Raw genomic sequence first — 16,911 nt, 5'->3', positions numbered from 1 at the left:
ACATGAGGCCCTCACTGACTCATAATTAAGATATGTCCCCAGAAATTAGGTGGGGAATCCCCCCTATTACAAAAAAAGCACCCAATAGGTAGGGAACCCCCAACTCCCCCTCCCCCCATTATTCAGAAGCCCCTGGTAGTTAGGGCCCCCACCCCCCCCCCCCCCTCCTTATTAGAAAGAAGCCCTAAGTATGTAGGGAATCCCAGCCTATTAGGTAGAAGCCCCCAGTAGTTAGAGAATCCCCCAATTAAGTAGAAGCCTCAGTAAGTAGGGAATCCCCCCCTATTAGGTAGAAGCCCCCAGTACGTAGGGAGTCCAAGCACATTAGGTAGAAGCCCCCAGTAGTTAGAGAATCCCCCTTTTAGGTAGAAGCCCCAAGTAAATAGGGAATCCAAGCCAATTAGGTAGAAACCCCCAGTAGTTAGAGAATCCCCCAATTAAGTAGAAGCCTCAGTAAGTAGGGAATCCCCCCCCCCCCCCCCATTAGGCAGAAGCCCCCAGTAGGTAGGAAATCCCCACTATTAGATAAAAGCCCTCAGTAATTCAGTAGAGAATCAGTTAGGGAATATCAGCCTATTAGAAAGAAGCCTAAATTGGTTACATAGGGAAACCCACACTATTGGGTAGAAGTAGGTACCAGCCCCCAGTAAGTAGGTAAGTAATCCCACCTTTTAAGCTAGAAGCCCCCAGAAGATAGGCAGGGAATCTCCCATTAAGTAGTTTCCCCCTAATAAGTCCCCTCTAAAATAAAATAAAAATCCTCTGCATCCTTTGCTATGTTAGTGGTAAAGAATCTTCTCCTGCAATCTGGAGTGGTACAGGACCTGTCACATGATAAAGAGATGTCATCACTCGGCAGGTCCTGCACCACTCCGGATAGCGGAGCGAATGATGAAGTGGCTTCAGCGCGGGAGCGTAGGAAAGGTGAGAGGGACTATTATTTTTATAAAGGGGACCTACGTCTCTCTGCCCACTGATCATGTGGCGTCTCTGCGATCTGCAGGTATCAAGGACATATGGACTAGTACAATTACTCTTGTAAATGTCTGGTATTGGCGCCAATACTGATACCAGTATCAGGACATCCCTAATAATAATACAATACATAATACATAGTGCTCGGAAACTCATGCAACTTAAAACCTAACCCCCTGCCATGAGGAACAGTCTAGTAACCAGGATAAATAAATATCTATGATCTGTACAATCTGACAGCATTTTCAGGGACCTGATGAAGAAACACAATGGAAAAACTCTTTGTGATGACCTTAAAAGTGACCTTCTGAGAGGTGGTCTGCTCAAAGAACAGAGCCAGTATGTATGATAAATGGTGGACCCAAAAATGTGTAGCAGAAATTCTGGTCTGGATAAGGAGGTGATCAAGAGGTTTCACAGAATTCCTATAAACAGCGATGGCCACATCATAAGACATCTGTGTACAGCGCGAGCCATATAGTGCAGATGATTCAGGTATAAGGGCCAAGAACTGGGGAGAACTGCTTGGATCCTACCGGGTGTGTTGGGAGTCGTCATTCACCCCCTCAATCTCCAGGGGTAGAGTAAGGACATAGATATCCAGCATGACGCTCAGATCGGCAAGCGAGATGCTCTGAAGGTTTTCACTGTTCTCCAGGCAACCGATCACTTCACCTGAAAAAGAGGCAGAAACCAAAAGTCAAAGGTAAAGCTCCTACGGTCTCCTCTTCTGCACAGGAAGGAAAATATATTCACGTTACATACAGCTGATATTTTGTCACCTTTATAGTAAACCTTAATGGGGTACTCCGCCCCTAGACATCTTATCCCCTATCCAACGGAGGACCCCTGCGATCTCGGCTGCGGACCCCAGACACCTGAAGCACGGAGCGAACTTCGCTCCGTGCCGGATGACTGGCGGCTCGTGATGTCACAGCCACGCCCCGCTCGTAAGGTCATGGCCACGCCCCCTCCATGCAAGTCTATGGGAGGGGCGTGACCGCCGTCACGCCCCCTCCCATAGACTTGCATTGAGGGCGTGTGGCCGTGACTTCATGAGCAAAGCGCGCCTATGACATCACGAGCCTCCGGCACTTTGGATAGGAGATAAGATGTCTAGGGGAGGAGTACCCCTTTAAAGGGGTACTCCGGTGGATAACTTAAACAGTTTTGTAAATGACTTCTATAAAAAAAAATCTTAATCCTTCCAGTACTTATTAGCTGCTGAATACTACAGAGGAAATTCTTTTCTTTTTGGAACACAGAGCTCTCTGCTGAATCACGAGCACAGTGCTCTCTGCTGACATCTCTGTCCATTTTAAGAACTGTCCAGAGTAGGAGAAAATCCCCATAGAAAACATATGCTGCTCTGGACAGTTCCTAAAATGGACAGAGATGTCAGCAGAGAGCACTGTGGTCATGATGTCAGCAGAGAGCTCTGTGTTCCAAAAAGAAAATAATTTCCTATGTAGTATTCAGCAGCTGATAAGTACTGGAAGGATTAAGATTTTTTTAATAGAAGTAATTTACAAATCTGTTTAACTTTCTGGCACCTCTTCATTAAAAAAAAAAAAAGTTTTCCACCGGAGTACCCCTTTTAAGTCTATCTTCTATTTCCAGTGCATGTCCGGGCATGCTGGGAGTTGTAGTTTTGCAACATCTAGAGAGCCACACTTTGGAGACCACTGCTCTATGAGCCATGCACATCAGCAGCGCAAATCTATTTTGTTCTGATTGTTTGCTACAATTGTATCGGTGCAGTAAAATGTATCAGTCTGAAGTCAAAGCTTTTTAGCTTAAAGGGGTTATCCAGGAAAAAAACTTTTTTTTATATATCAACTTGCTCCAGTAAGTTAAACAGATTTGTAAATGACTTCTATTAAAAAATCTTAATCCTTTCAGTACTTATGAGCTTCTGAAGTTAAGGTTGTTCTTTTCTGTCTAAGTGCTCTCTGATGACACCTGTCTCGGGAAATCCCCAGTTTAGAAGCAAATCCCCATAGCAAACCTCTTCTAAACTGGGCATTTCCCGAGACAGGTGTCATCAGAGAGGATTTAGACAGAAAAGAACAACCTTAATTTCAGAAGCTCATAAGTACTGAAAGGATTAAGATTTTTTAATAGAAGTAATTTACAAATCTGTTTAACTTTCTGGAGCCAGTTGATATATATATATATATATATATATATATAAAAGTTTTTTTCCTGGAATGCCCCTTTAATAAAAATTGTTTGTGCTGGATACTAATGTAACAAACCCTCAGCTGTGATAGGAGGAAAATAATGCAATTCTATTCTTCCTTGTCACAACAACTGACACTATGATGGGCCCCATTATAGCTCCATGTGGTCTGTAGGGAACGCTGATGTGCAATAGATCCAGCATTACATCATTGTAGTTTCTTTTTTGCTCCTACAATGAATGTTCCAATTCACCGACAGCAAGCAGACATCTTGAAAAATGCACATTGGAGCATAAAGTAAACTAGAATGACGAAATAAAGTCCTGTAATTACAGTCAGACTTTTTTTCTGACCATGAAGATCTCGTCGTGATTTGCGCACTTACCAAGGCAGGTGGGCAGGGTGAGTACCGGCATGGAGCCGTGTTGGCTCTTGTGTGTGACCGAGCAGATAAGGTGCACGAACAGAGGAGGCATCTCAAGCTCGGACATCTCCTGCCCGTTCAGAGAGTCTCCCAGAACGCTGAAGGAATCGTCGTCCTGATTTACAGTCTCTGACTCGGACACGGACTCTGCGTTATCCGAGTGCTCGCGGTATTCCACCTCCAGATCCGGGTCGCTCTCAGTGGCAATGCCACCTGTGGATGTATTACCTGTGGGTGTATGGGTAAAGGCATGAAATCCCTGGGTGACGTAGTACCACAATATGTTATAGGGCCATCATTTTATTTGTCCTCCTCACCTTCCTCTGTTGCCTGTTCTGCTTCCGAGACCTCCATATCCTCGCTGGGATTCCTGTCTCTGGTGTCCTGAGTGGTGTCGTCCTATTAAAAGGAATTAAGAGAGAAATTATTATTACTTATTTATAAAAAATAAAAAATAAACACTATAGACTTTCATTGATTGGATAGGCCTAAAATTTGTACCATGGAAATGAGATTTAAAGAAGTACTCAAGGAATAATTATTCTTTGCTTATATAGAGAATAATGTAGAGGATCCTGCGTTTGCTCTGTGCTTACCTGTTTTAACTGATGTGGCAGGCATGAGTTTTAAGCCCCAATGAGTGCAATTCCATCACAGGATGATTTCCTAATGCTGCCTAAAATTCCTATGAATCCTATGAGAGGGGGTGAAGTCTGATCACTGCACCTGGTCATCTAATTAAAGGGGTACTCCGGCGCTTAGACATCTTATCCCCTATCCAAAGGATAGGGGATAAGATGCCTGATCGCGGGGGTCCTGCCGCTGGGGACCCCCGTGATCTTGAACGCCGCCCCCCATTAAAATCAGTCCCCAGAGCATGTTCACTCCGGATCTGATTGCTGTCGATCACGGGGACGGAGCGTTGTGACGTCACGGCTCCGCACCTCAATGCAAACCTATGGGAGGGGGCGTAACACGCCCCCTCCCATAGGTTTGCATTGAGGTGCGGAGGCGTGAAGTCACACGGGGCGACGCTGTGACGTCACAACGCTCCGTCCCCGTGATCGACAGTAATCAGACCCGGAGCGAATAAGCTCTGGGGACTTATTTTAATAGGGCGGGACTCCCGTGATTGGGCATCTTATCCCCTATCCTTTGGATAGGGGATAAGATGTCTAAGCGCCGGAGTACCCCTTTAAGCTGCTGGTGCCGGAGGTCAGGTGAACTGATTAGACTCATAAGTGGGTTGGGGTCAGTTCACATTAGGCCAGAAAAAGCGCATAATCTCTGTGCGTGAAACCGCCGGGAGTCGCCTCTGAGCGCCCCATGCCAAGCATGTCTGCCAATTGGACGGAGGATCCGCGAGAGGAGCCGGATGTTTTGTACCTAAGCGGTGAGTGCAGGATTGCCTTTTTCGTGTTGCATACTTGATTCTATGTATCATCTATCCTAGCACCACCGTGGGACAGAGCCACACCTATAGACCCAACTGATGGTTTCCTTTTCCTTTCCTGAAGCATTAGTGTGAGTCCATACTCATAGTGGTGCCACTCTGACATTCTTATAATGTGCTATTCAGTTCACATTATGTTCAGTTTTGATGCATTTTCCTATTTAAAGTCTGTTTTTGAGAGAAATATTATCTTGAAGAGAAAGTAATTTGACCTTTTCAAAAAATTTTACTGCATTCTGGATGTTTTTGCTGAAATTTTCCAAAATCACTGTAAAAATGACACACTTTTACAGTAATTTGCACAATTGCAGTAAAATAGACCAATTTTTGGCATGATTTTGGAAAAATCTGAACAAAAACTGAAAAAAAGCAGTAAAAAAACCCACAATGTGTGAACACATCCTCAGGGGTGGTGTATAGCAACTATATAAGTACTAAGAAGATCCCAGCACTCACCAAATTGGATGTAATAACTGTTGTGTTTATTCTCATCTGGCCATAGTAGCGGTACAGACAGGACGCGTTTCGGCACAGAAGGTTTTTTCCTCAGCAGCCAAAGGCCAGCGGTGCCGAAATGCGTCCTTCAGACACTGTGGGATGTGTAGAGAACACTTACCTCTCTTCTTTGGGAAGACGGAAAATAGAAGAAGTAGTGGGGATTTGACTGCACCGTCTTGAAGTGAAGACTTCCAATGGCAAGAAATTTATCCTATAAATTACAACATAAAATAAATAAATATCACCCATTAATAGCCTGGATTCACACACTGAGCCCCCGATGGCGTTGCAACTGCGCCAACAAGCCATTTTCAATCTGAGAGCAGCATATTGTTAATGGCCACGTGGTACGGAGGGTAAAGCTGCTGCTTAGCTGCACATCTATTAACCCCTTAAGGATGGACCCATGTTTTACCTTAATGACCAGGCTATTTTTTTTATTTTACTTGACATGTATCTCTTTAAATAGTAATATATATTGTACTGTGTGTAATATATATAATTGTACATTGTAATATGTATTGTACTTTATATAAGTGGTGCTTTTTTGTTGACACATGCAGAATTTTTTGTGAAAAACTCCAAAATATTGTGAAAAACTGGAAAATTTCAGACATTTAAATTTTTTTATGTTGTACACTGTGCGGTAAAAGTGATGTTATATTGATTTTGTGGGTCAGCACAATTATGGCGATACCCATTTTATATGGCTTTCTATGTTCTTTTTTCTATTCTGAGCAAAATAATTTTTCTGCCATTCATTTTCCAACAGCCGTAACTTTTTTAATTTTCATGCGACGCCATTGAGTGAGGGCTTATTTTTTGCAGGATGAGCTGTACTTTTTATTGGTATAATTTTTGCAATACATGCTACCTTTTGATCTTTTTTATTCCGCTATTTGTACCAAAATTGGCGAATTTTGCACTTTTTTTGTTGTTTTGTTTTACAGCATTTACCGTGCGGGATAATTTACATTATAGTTTTATAGTACATGTCATTAGGGACGTGGCAATACCTATTATGTATAGGATTTGTGTTTTTGATCTTTTTTGGTAATAATATAGGGCTTTTATTGGGGAATTTTTTTTTTTTTTTTTTTTTTTACACTTCATACTTTTATTGAAGAATTTTTTATTTGATTTTTTTTACACTTTTTACAGGTTATAGTATGCTGCAATACATTTGTACTGCAGCACAGTATGACCCGATCAGCTGCACACAGTACAGCCTGTGGCTGGATCTCACAGGCTTCCGTAGCAGGCAGAGAGGAGGTCATGATCTGACCTCCTGCTGCCATAGCAACCAATAGCGACCCGCGATCGTATCACGGCGCCGTCATCGGTGAACAGGGGAAGCGCGCTCCCCCTGTCAACACCATAGATGCTGTGATCAGGATTGATCATGGCATCTACAGGGTTAATGCTGCCGGGACCGGCGCGATCGTGGCTCCGGCAGCTGCGGCGGAACTCCGGCTGTGCTTGACAGCTGGGTCCCGCCGTCGATATCCTGCGCTGCCCGCGGCAGTGCCGAAGATCGCTAGGACGTATGCATACGTCCCAGTGCGCGAATGTGTCGGGTGCTGGGATGTATGCATATGTCCTATAGCGGGAAGGGGTTAATAATGAAACCGCTTTTAGTTGCAGTCAGAAAATTGGGTCTGTGGGAAATGAGAGATAACGGGAAAATCAGTGGGGGAATAAAATGGCACAACGGGGATAAAGGGAGGAATAAAATGGCACAAGGGGGATAAAGGGAGGAATACAATGGCACAGGGGGATAAAGGGAGGAATACAATGGCACAGGGGGGATAAAGGGAGGAATACAATGGCACAGGGGGGATAAAGGGAGGAATACAATGGCACAGGGGGATAAAGGGAGGAATACAATGGCACAAGGGGGGATAAAGGGAGGAATACAATGGCACAGGGGGATAAAGGGAGGAATACAATGGCACAGGGGGATAAAGGGAGGAATACAATGGCACAGGGGGATAAAGGGAGGAATACAATGGCACAGGGGGGATAAAGGGAGGAATACAATGGCACAGGGGGGATAAAGGGAGGAATACAATGGCACAGGGGGATAAAGGGAGGAATACAATGGCACAAGGGGGATAAAGGGAGGAATACAATGGCACAGGGGGATAAAGGGAGGAATACAATGGCACAGGGGGATAAAGGGAGGAATACAATGGCACAGGGGGATAAAGGGAGGAATACAATGGCACAGGGGGATAAAGGGAGGAATACAATGGCACAAGGGGGATAAAGGGAGGAATACAATGGCACAAGGGGGATAAAGGGAGGAATACAATGGCACAAGGGGGATAAAGGGAGGAATACAATGGCACAGGGGGATAAAGGGAGGAATACAATGGCACAACAGGGATAAAGGGAGGAATACAATGGCACAAGGGGGATAAAGGGAGGAATACAATGGCACAAGGGGGATAAAGGGAGGAATACAATGGCACAACAGGGATAAAGGTAGGAATACAATGGCACAAGGGGGATAAAGGGAGAAATACAATGGCACAGGGGGATAAAGGGAGGAATACAATGGCACAGGGGGATAAAGGGAGGAATACAATGGCACAACAGGGATAAAGGGAGGAATACAATGGCACAAGGGGGATAAAGGGAGGAATACAATGGCACAGGGGGATAAAGGGAGAAATACAATGGCACAGGGGGATAAAGGGAGGAATACAATGGCACAACAGGGATAAAGGGAGGAATACAATGGCACAAGGGGGATAAAGGGAGGAATACAATGGCACAAGGGGGATAAAGGGAGGAATACAATGGCACAACAGGGATAAAGGTAGGAATACAATGGCACAGGGGGATAAAGGGAGGAATACAATGGCACAAGGGGGATAAAGGGAGGAATACAATGGCACAACAGGGATAAAGGGAGGAATACAATGGCACAAGGGGGATAAAGGGAGGAATACAATGGCACAAGGGGGATAAAGGGAGGAATACAATGGCACAACAGGGATAAAGGTAGGAATACAATGGCACAGGGGGATAAAGGGAGGAATACAATGGCACAAGGGGGATAAAGGGAGGAATACAATGGCACAACGGGGATAAAGGGAGGAATACAATGGCACAAGGGGGATAAAGGGAGGAATACAATGGCACAAGGGGGATAAAGGGAGGAATACAATGGCACAACAGGGATAAAGGGAGGAATACAATGGCACAGGGGGATAAAGGGAGGAATACAATGGCACAGGGGGATAAAGGGAGGAATACAATGGCACAGGGGGATAAAGGGAGGAATACAATGGCACAGGGGGATAAAGGGAGGAATACAATGGCACAGGGGGATAAAGGGAGGAATACAATGGCACAGGGGGATAAAGGGAGGAATACAATGGCACAGGGGGATAAAGGGAGGAATACAATGGCACAGGGGGGATAAAGGGAGGAATACAATGGCACAAGGGGATAAAGGGAGGAATACAATGGCACAGGGGGATAAAGGGAGGAATACAATGGCACAAGGGGATAAAGGGAGGAATACAATGGAACAACAGGGATAAAGGGAGGAATACAATGGCACAAGGGGGATAAAGGGAGGAATACAATGGCACAAGGGGGATAAAGGGAGGAATACAATGGCACAAGGGGGATAAAGGGAGGAATACAATGGCACAGGGGGATAAAGCATGGAATAAAATGGCACAGGGGGATAAAGGGAGGAATACAATGGCACAGGGGGATATAGGGAGGAATACAATGGCACAGGGGGATAAAGGGAGGAATACAATGGCACAAGGGGGATAAAGGGAGGAATACAATGGCACAAGGGGGATAAAGGGAGGAATACAATGGCACAGGGGGATAAAGGGAGGAATACAATGGCACAAGGGGGAAAAAGGGAGGAATACAATGGCACAAGGGGGATAAAGGGAGGAATACAATGGCACAGGGGGATAAAGGGAGGAATACAATGGCACAGGGGGATAAAGGGAGGAATACAATGGCACAAGGGGGATAAAGGGAGGAATACAATGGCACAGGGGGATAAAGGGAGGAATACAATGGCACAGGGGGATAAAGGGAGGAATACAATGGCACAGGGGGATAAAGGGAGGAATACAATGGCACAAGGGGGATAAAGGGAGGAATACAATGGCACAAGGGGGATAAAGGGAGGAATACAATGGCACAAGGGGGATAAAGGGAGGAATACAATGGCACAAGGGGGATAAAGGGAGGAATACAATGGCACAGGGGGATAAAGGGAGGAATACAATGGCACAAGGGGGATAAAGGGAGGAATACAATGGCACAGGGGGATAAAGGGAGGAATACAATGGCACAAGGGGGATAAAGGGAGGAATACAATGGCACAGGGGGATAAAGGGAGGAATACAATGGCACAGGGGGATAAAGGGAGGAATACAATGGCAGAAGGGGGATAAAGGGAGGAATACAATGGCACATGGGGATAAAGGGAGGAATACAATGGCACAGGGGGATAAAGGGAGGAATACAATGGCACAGGGGGATAAAGGGAGGAATACAATGGCACAGGGGGATAAAGGGAGGAATACAATGGCACAAGGGGGATAAAGGGAGGAATACAATGGCACAAGGGGGATAAAGGGAGGAATACAATGGCACAGGGGGATAAAGCATGGAATAAAATGGCACAGGGGGATAAAGCATGGAATAAAATGGCACAGGGGGATAAAGCATGGAATAAAATGGCACAGGAGGGTCAGGGGGGGGGTTGAATGGCACAGGGAGGATCAGATAGGGGAACAATGAGGCACAGGGTGAAAAAGGATGGGATTAAAATGGCATAGGAGGGATAAAGGAGGGAATAAAATGTCACAGGGAAATTAGAGGAGAGGAAATGATGTGGAACAAGGGGTGATAAAGGGGGAATGACATGGCACAGGGGGTGATAAAGGGGCAATGACAAGGAACAAAGGGTGATAAAGGGGGAATGACATGGCACAGGGGGTGATAAAGGAGGAATGACAAGGAACAAAGGGTGATAAAGGGGGAATGACATGGCACAGGGGTGATAAAGGGGGAATGACATGGCACAGGGGGTGATAAAGGGGGAAATGACATGGCACAGGGGGGTGATAGGGGGGATACAAATACAAGATAAAGATAGTTCGGCACTGCACAAATAACTGTAAAAATAACACACTTTTACAGTAATTTGCCCAATTGTGGTAAAATAGCCTTATTTTTGTCATGATTTTGGAAAAATTAGAGCCGCCTAGCTGTACTCCCGTGCATGTCCCTCCCCGCAACTCATTTGTATATATGTGAGTATTTATAATAAAGAAGACAAAGATTTACTGGTGAGTTACCCACTTCATCATTTTCTTTGTTCTAGTGATGGGGGGGGGGGGGATGAGATGGCACAGAGGGTGATGAGGGGATAACAAGGCACAGGGAGGAATTATGTGGCACAGGGGTGATAAATAAGGGGAGGGGGGTTGAAAAGGCACAGGGGGATCAAGAGAGGGATGAAACGGCATAGTGAAGGATCAATGTCTGAAGAAAAACGTGTCACCAAAAAGAAAGGTAATTATCATTCAGCCTAATGCTATGTGTACGGCCGGGCGGATAAGAGAGCCGGCAGCTTCAGCAATAGGATGGTACCTGTATGATTCTGTGAAGGTCCGGAGACACCTCACAGGCCTGCCCTGTGTCCAGGTTAGACAGCTGGAATTCTGCGCTCGGCTGGCTGCTTGAATCTGGGGTTGACACCTCAATGACTTCTTGTTCTGCACATTCCTCTGTATCCACACTGAGGGGGGAAAAAAGGAGACATTATATATAATTGCTAATTTCTTGTCTAAATTGCTTTTCGTTTTATTTTATTTTATTATTATTTTTTTTTATAAATCTTTATTATTTTCCATTGTTCATACACATAAACAAGAAAAAATTAAATCCACAAAATATTCTTATAAATTATCATATTCACCCCCCTTTCCCAACCCATCTTCCCTCCCCTTAGAAACGTGATTGGGTACGGAAAAAAAATAATTCTAAATTTCAGGATTCATATTTATTCATATATCTCTCTACTCTTTCTTTCACCCCTCTCAGATCTCATTTAAACTGAATTCTTGTTTCTTATTCCCCTTACAGGATAATCATTTTCTTTGAACATCGTAGAGTTATATACGATACGGTTTTTTACGATACAGTTTATTTTATACTTTATTAATAAAACAGTCCTGCCACAGACTTTATAATATTCCTGCCTCGCTTCGTTTTGATGGTCGAGTGACTCTTGACCATCAAAACGAAGCGAGGCAGGAATATTATAAAGTCTGTGGCAGGACTTTTTTTTTCTGGGTAGAAAGGTCTTCTTCCATTTTACCTCCGCGTCCACGATAATCTAGGAAGGATGAGGCACCGGTGATGAGGAGGACGTGCAGATGAGGAGCTCCTTACCTGGACTCTGAATGTAACACGCCACTGTCACGTACACTCAGCTCGTCCTCCTGCTCCAGGCTGCCTATGCGGAAGCTGGCCTTACGGAGCCGTCCGTTCTGAGAGGGGGACTCGGTATCTGTCTGTGCTTCCCGGAAGCTGCGCAAATGTCCACACAGGGTCATAAGGAAGTTGCTGATGTCGATCTCCTGCAGCTGCTCCTCACAATAATCCATGGCGGTCAGGAGGTCCTGGTGGGACACCCAGAGGGATTGCTGCAGAGCCTTGAACAAGCCTAAGAGGGGACAGACATAATGGTTATATCAGTGTTTCCCGACAAGGGTGCCTCCAGCTGTTGCAAAACTACAACTCCCAACATGCCTGGACAGCCGTTGGCTGTCCAGGCATGCTGGGAGTTGTAGTTTTGCAACACCTGGAGGCACCCTGGTTGGGAAACATTGAGTTAGACTGGGTTCACACCACGTTTTTGCAATACAGTTCCAGCATCAGGTTTTTGATTTAAAAAAAACGGATTCCTCAAAACCAGACTAAACTGTATCAAAACGTGTGTACAAATTTTAATCCGTATAAGGTTTGAAAAATGATGTCCGGTTGAAGCCATTTTTTTAAGAAGAAAAAAAACGTAAAGTTGTTAACTTTTCACTCCATTATGAATAAAGTTTCACTTGTTTGATTGAAATTCCAAGAAAAAACAACTGTACAAAGTCAAAAAACGCATGGTGAAAACCGGATGGAACCGTACGCACATACGGTTCTGTACGGTTCCCATTGACTTCCATGTTTTAAAAAAAAAAACATATACGTTTCAATAAGGTTTTTCACGCAGACCAAAAACCGTGGTAGGCTAAGAAACTGACAAAACCGTGCAGGATGCAAAACGGAAACAAGCGGAGGCCTCATTTGGCACACGGTTTTCAATGGAAAGTCAATGTATACGGTTTTCAATGGAGAGTCAATGTATACGGTTTTCAATACGGTTCCGTACGGTTTTCAAATTGGAAACGTATCCGGGAACTGTATTACAAAAACGTGGTGTGAACCCGGCCTTATATAGTAAGTGACCCATACGGCGCTCTGACCTCTCACATAGCACTGGTGATAGTGCTCCTGCAGCAGGTTACAGTAATTCACGAGCTCCTTTTGCCTGTGGTGGATGAATGGATTTGTTGATGGACGCTCCAGGGACTGCGACCTGAGACGGAGGAGAAGGGGCAGTAAATTTACTTTACTATGGATAAGAACGTTCATGTAGTGCGTTATACCTTCATGTGACATATGATTCTATATGGAGATGCCTGCAAATTGTTTCTCGGCTTCTGAAGTTTGGCTGTGATCTATACAGTGGTCCCTCAACTTACAATGGCCTCAACATACAATGGTCTTTACTGGATCATTGTTACTATAAACCAAACACAACAAACAATGTACGGACAGTGTGTATATGTGTATATATATATATATATATATATATATATAGTCAGGTCCATTAATATTGGGACATGGACACAATTCTAACATTTTTGGCTTTATACACCACCACAATGGATTTGAAATGAAACAAACAAGTTGCGCTTTAACTGCAGACAAATCAGCTTTAATTTGGGGGTATTTACATCAAAATCAGGTGAACTGTGTAGGAATTACAACAGTTTGCATATGTGCCTCCCACTTCTTAATGGACCAAAAGTAACCGGACAATTGGCTTCTCAGCTGTTCCATGTCCATGTCCAGGTGTGTTTTATTCCCTCATTATCCCAATTACAATGAGCAGATAAAAGGTCCAGAGTTCATTTCAAGTGTGCTATTTGCATTTGGAATCTGTTGCTGTCAACTCTCAGGATGAGAGCCAAAGAGCTGTCACTATCAGTGAAGCCAAAACATTAGGCTTGGCCAAAACAACAGTTTGAAACATTCTTAAAAAGATATATATATATATATATATATATATATATATATAGATATATATATATATATATATATATATATATATATAGTGCACTCTGTGTGTGTGTGTAGTGAGCTCTCAGCACAGGGTTTGTCAGCTCCATAATACAATAACCTTTACAGCACATTTACAGGTATCACCATTAGAGATGAGCGAACTTACAGTAAATTCGATTCGTCACAAACTTCTCGGCTCGGCAGTTGATGACTTATCCTGCATAAATTAGTTCAGCTTTCAGGTGCTCCTGTGGACTGGAAAAGGTGGATACAGTCCTAGGAGACTCTTTCCTAGGACTGTATCCACCTTTTCCAGCCCACCGGAGCACCGGAAAGCTGAACTAATTTACGCAGGATAAGTCATCAACTGCCGAGCCGAGAAGTTCGTGACGAATCGAATTTACTGTAAGTTCGCTCATCTCTAATCACCATGGCACAGACAATAATCAGCAATACACACAGCGATGGTAACATGTAGCATCATACAGAGCACAGAATATGATTCGCTTAGTACAAAGACCCAACACCTCCCACCCCGCACACACAGGGGATTCACACATCACACATGGGCTCCACTAACAATAAGGCTTGGGGGGCACGGAGTCAAAAATATTTAGCATTTGCATTAGACCAATTCCCTACTCTGTTTCTATAGGCTGAGCTGCTTCCACCAAATCCTTCTGTGATATTCTAATAGACAATAGCGAAAATGTCTCCAGCGAATGGTGCCGGTTTCCTGGTAACAAAAGGTAAAAAAAAAAATACGGCACACGCAATAGTTATGCAAAATGTGCAACTTTTTTTCACCAATTCTAACAAGTGGAAAAATAAAAGAGAGTGGTCTCCACCATATGCTCCAAAATAATGCAAACTGGAGAATATATCTGGTCATAGCAGGCAGGGATGACTTTAAAGGGGTACCTGTCATCAAAAAAACTTTTGATATATTATAGATTAATGTATGTAGAATAACTTTACAATTGCATGTTATTAATATTAAAAAAAATCTGCTTCTTTCTATTTAATTTTCCACTTTGAAGAAATGACCACTAGGGGTCTCCCTACCAGTCCTGGCAGCAAGCATTTCAGACTCATGCTGGAGTCCTAAACACTACGAGCTGCCAGTCTGCTTTGTTCACAAAGGAGAACACTCAGAGCTGCCGGCCTGCTTTGTTCACAGCCTGTTTGGCTGTGAACAAAGCAGGCCGGCAGCTCTGAGTGTTTAGGACTCCAGCATGAGTCAGAAATGCTTGCTGACAGGACTGATCGGGAAAAATACAATAGAAAGAAGCATATTTTTCATTAACATGCTATTGGAAAGTTATTCAACATTCATTAATCTAAAATATATCAAAAGTTTATTTGATGAGAGGTACCCTTTAAAGGGGTACTCCGCCCCAAGACATCTTATCCCCTGTCCAAAGGATAGGGGATAAGATGTCTGATCGCGGGGGTCCTGCCGCTGGGGACCCCTGCAATCTCGGCTGAGGCACCCCAGACATGCGGTGCACGGAGTGAACTTCGCTCTGTGCCGGATGACTGGCAATGCGGGGTGGAGGCTCATGATGTCACAGCCACACCCCCTCAATGCAAGTCTATAGACTTGCATTGAGGAGGCCTGACTGCGACGTCACGAGCCTCCAGCGCTGCACCAGACGCTCTAAACGAACGCTGATGGGCCCCCGGCGATCAAACATCTTATTCCCTATCTTAGGGGATAAGATGTCTAGGGGCGTAGTACCCCTTTAAGATGCGGCAAATTTACTAGAAGTGAGTGTGTATCTTCTAGAGAATTTGGCACAATATACACTGTAGTATAACGCTGTCAGTGAATGGAAGCATTCTTCACATTCAGAGGCTAAAAACCAATACAGACCTTATATGTCCCACTGCGGAGGATTTGCATCAATTACATAGAGTCTAGAAGATCCTGTGCTGAATACAGTAAAGAAGCACTCTGCACTCTGGGAAGTTTGTTTTGCTTATAAAGTGCAGCAAAAACTATTATTATTATAGAATAATGTAGAGGTTCTTGTGCATGCCTTGTGCTTACTTGAGCTGATGTGGCAGGCATGGGGGTTTTCAGCCATACTGATTGCAATTAAATCACTAAAATGGTTTCCTGATACTGCCTACATTTCCCATGAATCCTCCGGCTTTGCAGAGAGAGGGAGGTGGAGTCTGATCACTGCACCTGCTCATGTAATTAGGCTGCTGGTGCTGGAGGGCACCCAGGTAAAATGATTAGACTCATAAGTGAGTTTGGGTAAGTTCACATTTTGCTGTGTTTTCCTATTCAAAGTGTGTTTTGTGGGAGACATATTGACCTGAGACCAAATTGATTTAACCTATAAATCACGACTGAGGTGTTAGAAAATGTGAAGATTTTAGGCTGTGTTCAAATTTATTGCAGTGCATGAAGCTGGAGGGAAGGTGTATAACTACTATATATCCTGATCCCATAGAGATAGCAGCAGTACACAGATAGAGCTGGAGGGGAGATGTATAAACTACTATATATCCTGATCCCATAGAGATAGCAGCAACAGTATAGAGATAGCAGCAGCAGTATACAGATAGAGATGGAGGGGAGGTATTTAACCACTATATATCCTGAACCCATAGAGATAGCAGCAGCAGTATACAGACAGAGCTGAAGGGGAGGTATTTAACCACTATATATCCTGAACCCATAGAGATAGCAGCAGCAGTATATAGATAGAGCTGGAGGGGAGGTGTATAACTATTATATATCCTTATCACATAGAGATAGCAGCAGTATACAGACAGAGCTGGAGGGGAGGTGTATAACTACTATATATATATATCGAGATCCTATATAGATAGAAGCAGCAGTATACAGACAGCTGGAGGAGAGGTGTATAACTACTATATATCCTGATCCCATAGAGATAGCAGCAGCAGTATACAGATAGAGCTGGAGGGGAGGTGTATAACTATTATCTATCTTGATCCCATAGAGATAGCAG

At 44.1% G+C, this 16,911-nt stretch overlaps 1 protein-coding gene across 11 annotated transcripts in view; it reads right to left on the bottom strand.

Moving 5' to 3' along the window:
* The window catches only part of SZT2 (SZT2 subunit of KICSTOR complex), a 167,548-nt gene that overhangs the window by 87,125 nt on the left and 63,512 nt on the right, over positions 1–16,911 (bottom strand). For all 11 annotated transcript variants that reach the window (XR_008846705.1, XM_056533045.1, XM_056533036.1 and 8 more), the window contains 7 exons: positions 13,060–13,172; positions 11,981–12,254; positions 11,177–11,324; positions 5,652–5,744; positions 3,900–3,981; positions 3,544–3,810; positions 1,512–1,650 (listed from right to left, as the gene is read on the bottom strand). Coding sequence is in view for 10 of the 11 variants with exons in the window: in XM_056533045.1 (XP_056389020.1) it covers positions 1,512–1,650; positions 3,544–3,810; positions 3,900–3,981; positions 5,652–5,744; positions 11,177–11,324; positions 11,981–12,254; positions 13,060–13,172 (1,116 nt within the window). In the remaining variant the exon portion in view is untranslated. The remainder of the gene's footprint in view (positions 1–1,511; positions 1,651–3,543; positions 3,811–3,899; positions 3,982–5,651; positions 5,745–11,176; positions 11,325–11,980; positions 12,255–13,059; positions 13,173–16,911) is intronic.

The sequence above is a fragment of the Hyla sarda genome, chromosome 7 (genome assembly GCF_029499605.1).
Source record: "Hyla sarda isolate aHylSar1 chromosome 7, aHylSar1.hap1, whole genome shotgun sequence".
NCBI classification, from domain to species: Eukaryota; Metazoa; Chordata; class Amphibia; order Anura; family Hylidae; genus Hyla; species Hyla sarda.
This window is presented reverse-complemented; position numbering and strand designations above follow the sequence as displayed.